The sequence below is a fragment of the Branchiostoma belcheri genome, unplaced genomic scaffold (genome assembly GCF_001625305.1).
Source record: "Branchiostoma belcheri isolate BF01 breed outbred unplaced genomic scaffold, Haploidv18h27 scaffold6, whole genome shotgun sequence".
NCBI classification, from domain to species: domain Eukaryota; kingdom Metazoa; phylum Chordata; class Leptocardii; order Amphioxiformes; family Branchiostomatidae; genus Branchiostoma; species Branchiostoma belcheri.
The window spans coordinates 4,247,091-4,254,912 of record NW_017804242.1 but is presented as its reverse complement, the minus strand read 5'-3'; the positions used below and the strand labels follow the sequence as shown (position 1 = coordinate 4,254,912).

At 41.7% G+C, this 7,822-nt stretch overlaps 1 protein-coding gene across 1 annotated transcript; it reads right to left on the bottom strand.

Annotated features, from left to right (window-relative positions):
- Positions 1-3,542: 3,542 nt before the first annotated feature.
- Positions 3,543-6,286, bottom strand: LOC109482277 (CAX-interacting protein 4-like). Its single transcript, XM_019784963.1, has 4 exons — positions 6,031-6,286; positions 5,515-5,592; positions 4,731-4,797; positions 3,543-3,990 (listed from the first exon to the last, which is right to left on the bottom strand). The coding sequence occupies exons 1-4, from the start codon at positions 6,197-6,199 to the stop codon at positions 3,543-3,545; spliced, it is 762 nt and encodes a 253-aa protein (XP_019640522.1). The 5' UTR covers positions 6,200-6,286.
- Positions 6,287-7,822: the final 1,536 nt, after the last annotated feature.

Genomic DNA, 7,822 nt, shown 5'->3' with positions numbered 1-7,822 from the left:
TTATACTGTTTAATCAGATGTATTAGTTTTCTTCTGTAGCCAAATGCTAATTTATTTTACCGAGAATATATAACGTTAAATTTACGACCATACTATAGCTGGTTTCCTATAGCTAGGTGAGCTGCCCGGCTGAGATGGCCGTCTCTTCTCGCATAATTACGCAAGTCTCTCCCAAAACCGCAGAATGGGTCCGACCATGCAGGAAATCTGACCCTAGGACCTTATATATTCAAGAACAGAGGCACTCAAAGTGATCGAGAAAGTTTGTAGAAACTTTTAGGTCGTCCTCACCACCCCCCTCCCCCATGCCTCGATATTTCCTGGAAACTTTTGGTAAAATTCCAGGCGAACCTTAACCTCAACTTTCGCATAAAGCATTCAAAAATGGGTAGCATACAATCACACTGAAATACCAAGTAGAAATGTACCATTAAGAGTAACTATAAACCATCAAACTTCAAGTCAAACATACGTACCTGTGGTGGTGATTTGAGACCGAAGCCGAGCGCGGCGTTGGTTTTGGGTTTCCCAGCATACCCTGGGGCGGTGACCCCGCCTGATCAGCCAGCGTATGTCACCATCGATGAGAATCGCTGTGCTATCGTGGAAGGCGTCGGCTGTAGGACCGGCCGACTCGGCTAGCACGATATGTATCGATGGAAGGTGGTCCCCTTTCCACGATAGTTATCGTGGAAGGCGATCGAAGGGGGTGATCTAGAACAGTGCCTGATCCTAACTTTAACCCATCCAGGTATAGGACTAGATTAATATATGGTTTTTGATACCACAGGCCCCTTGCAAGGTTGTCAACATTCCAACATTGTATATACAGTCAACTCCAAAGTGAAAGATTTCAAATCAAGTTGTAGCAAACCTTACGAAAGTTACAGTACGTTTGTTGTGTAGATTAAGGTTGTTGTATAAGTACGCTGTACAGAAAACTTTAAAAGACTTTTGGAAAGTTTGGGGTTTTCACGACATGAACGAGTAACTGTTTTGTCTCGTAAACGGTCGTTGTCATTTGAAACTGTCGCTGAATGGTGGATGACATATCAATATTAATATCCGAGCGTATTATATTTTATTGAGGAGCAACAACCTATTACAAAGCAATATTTCAATTGCAAGTATACGACAGCATTGTGAAAAACAGTAAAGATATTAGTGAAAAAATAGAGCTGAAGCTCGTGTTCGAACCCGGGTCGAAAAGCCTAACCCTAAAAAAAAATCCTTTTCGACAGGAAACATTACATTGTTTTACGAATCGTTCTTATAGTGATGCACTTAAGGTTTGCCGTTCTGCCATTTGGCCTCGCCTGTTTCAAGTGCCAAAGACAGCATACAAGGCGGAAATTAGTATCGCCGATAGATCTCTCACCTGCGATGTCGTCGATTCGCTCATTTAGCTGAAGAATCAACTTGCCATCTTTAGGCGCCATTGCACTGGGAGCAGCAAGGCAGCCCGTACCGGTAACAACCAGTAGGAGTAGGATCATCCTGGCCATGGCCTCCTGTTGTTGTTCTCTCCTCTAGTAAGAAAACCTTTCGCCTAGTCGGTTGAAAAGTACGACCAGATCTGCCTCTTATCTTGGTTTCTCAACGTTTATATATAATGTCGTGAGAATGCGGTGCTGTAACAACACTCTGGGTGGTATTTAACTTCATTCAGGACACGGAATTAATAAGCTACTACAGGCTTATGGTGCTAATCGACTATTTTGGAGGAAAACGTTGCTCTTTCAATCAGAAATGATTCAATGAGTAAAATCATTGATCCTCTTCGGCACGGTTAATACTTATTATGGCACTGGCCGTGCGGGTTTCCCTAATTGGGTTTCACGGCAGCTTAAATGTCTAATGTTTCACTGTTTCCCTGGAACTTTGAAACAGTCTACACGATTGCTGTTATGAATTGTTACCTTCGAGTTGTTACATTCGCCAGGTCATATATTTCGTTGTTTGTGCGTGTGTATGTGTGTGTGTATCACGGTGTCTTAGCATGATAACTCAAGGTGGATAGGTTTTAGTGAGACGCCAAAATTATTAGATTTTAGGCTCCCAGCGGCTTGTTATGGAACTGCAGAGGAATTTTCAGTTTTTGGTATCTCATGATCTGGACATGCTAGGCTCATGAATTTTGGATGAAGCTTGGAAAGAGGTGATGTCGTTTTGGGTTCCCGAGCAGCTATAATATAGTCGTCATATCTTATATCACTAATCATAAGGTCAGACAAAATCGGACAAACTACCTTGTGGAAAATACGTTCTCTTTCATTAACATTGAGAATCGTTTATGTGGTACCTTTTAGTTTTGGATAATCAAGAATATCTGTAAATGGTGGACATGTACTTAGACACACTTTTTTTTCAAATCCTGGCGTTGGGCAATAATTGCTCGCTTCTTTAGGTGTAAAGTTCAAGCTTTGTGCGAACAGAAAAAGGGGACTCATCATATATTTTCGGTCAATTTCGTTAACCTTCGTCAGATGTGTGATGCAAGCAATCCCTGACATCATCGTTGATCGTTTCTGTTGTGTTAGAATTGCAGGGAAATAGTACCCTTTTCGAGGTTAATAAGAAACTAGAACGGTTGGAGATTGTGTCAACGTACGTGGTAATCATTATTTATGGGACGGGATTTTTTGGGGGGGTTCACAGGTATCTGTATGTTTTTCATCCTCAGAAGGGATGGATTGGCAGTGATAAAGGGTTTCAGTCGTGGTAATTATAAGAAGTGGTCACCTGGAATGTGTACAGTTCAATAATGGTGTAAATCATTACCCATGGTGCAATAGTGTAATAAGTGTATAGTTTATAATTATGTTATCAGTTATTATTTGCTTATGTTTTCAGTTATACCTATTAATTTTATCATTTTATTTGTAAAGTTATCAAGTGAAATTGGAGGAATCTAGAACAATTCATCATACGTTTTAAATTCCTGAGACCTTTCCTTCTCTGTATTTGCTATCTATAAGTATGTATTTTGCTTTTGTCGTATACAAATAAATAGCATTGAAAATACTAAATGTATAGATACATACCTATAACTAATGTACCGCGTATTGTTGTAGCCGAGAGTAAATAATGACAAGAACAATTATTATGACTTCTTGTCATTTTTATTTGTGCTTTGTTTCTAATATCAATGTGTTTACATCTCATGAGTTGTGAATACTTGAATTGTTACAACAAGAAACATCAGTAGTCAAATCATAGTCCATCAACCGGTCCGGATCAAAGGTTCAGTTGCATTAAATGCACTCAAATGCACTCAAATTGCAATGTACTTCCTACTACAGTATCCTACAGAGCTAAATGAAGACGTCACTCGACCTGTAAACGTCGAAACGAAGTCTCCTAGTGCTCAAACTTTTATCCACTGTGATCTATTGTTCTCATGGTGTTTAGGGGTGCCCAAAACGCCCTTGGTGTTAAGACGTGGGAATCTGGAATGTGTACTGTGTTATCATGGTATCATGAAACATATCATCGCCATTGTTGCCACATTTTGAGGTCCAGATGAACTGCCTACATGTAGATTAACCCCTCCAAAAATCTCGACCATTTTGGTCACTTTCTTCATCACGGCCCCTCATAGACCCCTTTTTACCACCTCTACCCCAACCACCCCAGCCACCTCCCATATGGCCCCTATCCTGTCCCCTCTCATCATCCCCTCCCTGTCGGCCCGAAAACCGATTCTGCCCCCACCCACCACGGCGGAAGTTCATCAGTCTACCAAAAATATTACCACGCCCGCCATCCGAATCGTCATCCTCAGAGTCGTCTTCTCCCTTCCGTCCCCACCATCGTTTTTGTGGATGTTTGCGCCGTTTCTCCTTGCTTTCCTCGCTGGAGCGTTCTTCTGAGCTGTCATCGGTCTCCTCTGATGACTTCGGTCCATCTTTGCTCCTGCCTCTACCCCAACCACCTCGTTTTCGACCGCCGTCTCCACGTCTTCGTGGGGGACCTTCCATTGTTCCATTGCTGTAGAGTTAACAACAACAAAAATTGAAATTGTAGATTTCTGACATCCTGGACGTGTTTTAAGTATACGTACAGTCTTAGAACCACATTGGATGATCATAGGGAAATACCTAATTGAATTACATAATAGAATGGAATATTACTCGTAATTCATTCAGGTGTGACACTATGGATTACAATACATGTTTCATACCATAATTTCATAGTACACAAGTCATAGAGCATACAAAGTGTTAATATTATAATTCATCTTCTACTGCCTACAAAAAATGTTCAAATACCTTACTAGCATTAGTTATAGTTGTTATGGCACTTTTGTGTATCATTTAAGCATTTATTTTCCGTTTCTCGTTGTAAGATATACAAGATGTATAAACATACTTTGTTTTGACTGAAATTATCTCAAGGAAAAGCGTTGGGATACTAAGACAGTTCAAAACAACGAAATAAGCCCCTTATCACAATGAATAGCTGCTCAAAGAAATCAACACATAAGACTATCTGGAAATTTTAAACAGATCATGTTTCATGTATGTATGTATGTATGTATGTATGGTTTATCTAAGATTATTGTATGATAGTTTGAATCAAGCTGTCACACATTTGATCTTATATCAAATAATTTCCCTTTATTATCCGGAAAAACATAGATATAGCACTACTATCGAAAGATGGCAAAAAACGTCAACAGTGCTAAGTATATAGATGAGACGCGTGACATTGTCAGTGAATTTACGTACCTTTCCTTGAATTTCTTCTTCGGATGTGGGGGTCTACGGCGAGGGGGGGCTTTTTCTTCTGAGCTATCTGTACACAGACGACAAAAAATACCATGAAGTCAACGTATGATACTAATAATCAAGAGGTTGAAAACTTTAGTCAAAATTCTACTTGGCAGATGTCAACGTGTGTTCATTGTGCTGATACTTACAATCTCACAGTCGCACACTACACTAAACACTAGAATAAGTAAGCTTGTTTACATTTACAATGGTACATACCCTAACCCTCTTAGTCATTAATTCTCCAAAAATGTTTTATTTTCCTTCAAAGTCTGAATAAGTCACAAAATGTCGCTATGCAATGGCAAACATCATTTACCATTCATCGCTATTAGTAGTTTAACCAAGTTAGTACATTTTAGGCATCCATTTTTAAAATATCAGTCATATGGGATAGCGGAGTTTTGTAACGTACCATAGTTTGGATTCAGAACTTTCTCCCGAACACCATCCGATCAAGGTTGGCTAAAGTTCGAAAGCAGTCTGATCAGATTTAGGTCATGCCTTCTCCTCTAAACAAATCGAATTTGGGTCAAATTTGACTGTAAACCACGCCTTGATCAACTCCCGAACATTAGCCAACCCGAACATTTTGAAACATTTGGCCGAACACCAACCGAACCAGGTGACCTTGTTCGCCACCGTGTGTTCCCGACCTACTTCTAACCATGGTTGGGGGGAGTTCGCCTTGTGTTCGCGAGGCCATATTCCGCTATGTGTGACAGGGACATTAAAGTCTTACCTCCGTCCGCCCGTTTCTCCAGATCTTCAATCTTGTCGTTCATGTCGTCCATCTGTTTGCCCAGCTTTTTGACGGTTCCTGTTAAACAGGGACAATAATTGCGGTTATGACATAACATAAACTTTACTGCACAGCGATTGTACAAGGTACGAAGTTAAGCAACTGCTAGTACATAGCTACAGTTCCATAAGTACCTAACTCAAGAGTGTGTACTCTCCAAGCAGAGGTTTGGACTTTAGATTATTTTGGCGCGTTTTATGCTTTTTTATTAGGCTTTCTTGCGTTGCACTGCTAGCACAAAGAAAAGATACCAGTACAAAAAAGAAAGCCCGACAAAATAGCCTAAAAACACTCAAACCACCATCCACTGTCCAAACCTCTGGAGAGTAAGAGTGCGCAGAAAACAGTAGCCGACGCGGCCGAGACCTAACTCCCGACCTACTCCTAACCATGATGTTGGTTAGTTCGAGAAGTGTTCGGGAGACCATAGTCGGCTATGCGTGACAGGGGCTTTACCTGTTATCTCTTCGATTTTCTCGTCCATGATCTTCTCCAGCGTCTGGATGCTGTCGACATCATCCTTCGTCTTCTTCTGGACACTGCTGCCTGCTTTGGGAGCGGCGAGGCAGCCCGTCCCTGCAAGCCCCAACAGGCAGAGTACGATTGCCACGGACGGCATGGTCATGGTGTATGAATCCTCCTTCTCCCCGAGGAAAAGAATTTTTCTTCCAGATACCGGTGGACGAACTAGGAATAGATCTTCCTCTTTGCCTAGCTTTTCCACCTTTTATACACCCTTATATCAACGTGAATAATGGTCCTGTTCAGGACAAGGCCTTATTGATCTACCACTGGATTATGGCGATTATTGGATCATCAAATTAGCCTCAATAGAGACTTTGTTCTGAATAACTCAGCGCAGTAAGTTTTTACCAAACATGTTAATCTTTTGATCTTTCTCAGACTGAAAACGTTTGTTTCTCACGGTATTTGGGGGTATCCTGGTGCTTGCTGTTACCATGGTAGTTATAGTCTTAACCTAGCTAAGGTTATGACGTTGACCAGTTTCTAGAACCGTTTTAGCTGGTTTTCTCCGTGAGAGGAAGGAACCTCAACCTAGTTGGAGGTCGAATAACAAGGAGAACATATTTCCCGTGTTGCAGTTTCTCGCCGTTCATAAACCGTGTCTCACAGTTTGTTTGTTTCGCATAACCGGTAAATCGCATTTTGGCGTAACACAGCAGTTGTGTACAGTAAGTACAAACTGCGTAAGGTTTAAACCACTGTAAGGTTTGAATCACTCACAACAGGAAGGACTACTCAAACGTGCTCAAGGTGTATCTTTCCTCTAACACGGGATCTCCAGCTTTACGTGCTGTCCGAGAGGACGTCCCAAAGCTAAGTTGTCATTATTCGGGTGAGGAAATAGGTGTAAAGTGCCTTTCTCAAGAAGGACACAGCATTGAGGCCTGCTCGGGATTCGAACCCAGAACCTTCAGGATCTAACCACAACTCTAACCACAAGATCACCTTCCCACGTTACAAAGTGACACCCTCCATTTATCGGGATCTAATCCCACTCTCTGGGTGGCGGATAGCCTCATTCAGGGCAATGACTTCGTCGACTTGTAGGATCATGTTGATTATTAGGATAATTGAATTAATCTTAAAGCTCGCTTTGTATAAGTATCAAGATATGTTTCACTGACTGATAATCTTTGAGCATTGACGTACACTGTCTACGTCATTGGTTGTATCCATTGCATTATTTGATCCCATTATGTTATACCGTGAGAACCAATTCATGAGACCGCGCTCGGAGAGCTTAAAGCCATACATGTAGCCGAATTTGACCTCCCGACCTCCCCGCAACCATGGTTAGGAGTAAGTCGGGAGCAAGGTCCGCTGGTGTTCGGATATGTTCGACTACTATTTGGCTGCACCAGACGAATATTTCAAAATGTTTACATTCGGGTGTAGACGGGAAGTTCGGCATGGTTGGCTGGTGTTCGGGAGTTGGTGAGGAGTGGTCAGAGTGTGTGTGGTTGTAAGTGTTCGGGAGTTGGTCGGGCATGGTTTGCAGTCAAATTTGACTCAAATTCGATTTGTATAGCTGTATTGTGGTCGGCTGCTACTATTCGCCAGCGTCAGCAGAATGTTTCAAAATGCTTAAGATATTCGGGGTAGTCGGAAAGTTTGGCCATGAGTGACTGGTGTTCGATTGGTGTTATATTCCGGAGTAGGTCGGCAAACGTCGGGCGTGTTCGAGGGTCAAATTTGAGTCGACAATTACAACATCAATCTCTAG

What these genes read in the sequence shown, in the direction of transcription:
- LOC109482277 (XM_019784963.1), bottom strand. Translation starts at nt 6,199, where the DNA reads ATGACCATGCCGTCCGTGGCAATCGTACTCTGCCTGTTGGGGCTTGCA. An exon ending in GAAAATCGAAGAGATAACAG is followed by an intron (nt 5,593 to 6,030) that starts GTAAAGCCCCTG and finishes CCTGTTTAACAG; the next exon opens with GAACCGTCAAAAAGCTGGGC. An exon ending in GGAGAAACGGGCGGACGGAG is followed by an intron (nt 4,798 to 5,514) that starts GTAAGACTTTAA and finishes GTCTGTGTACAG; the next exon opens with ATAGCTCAGAAGAAAAAGCC.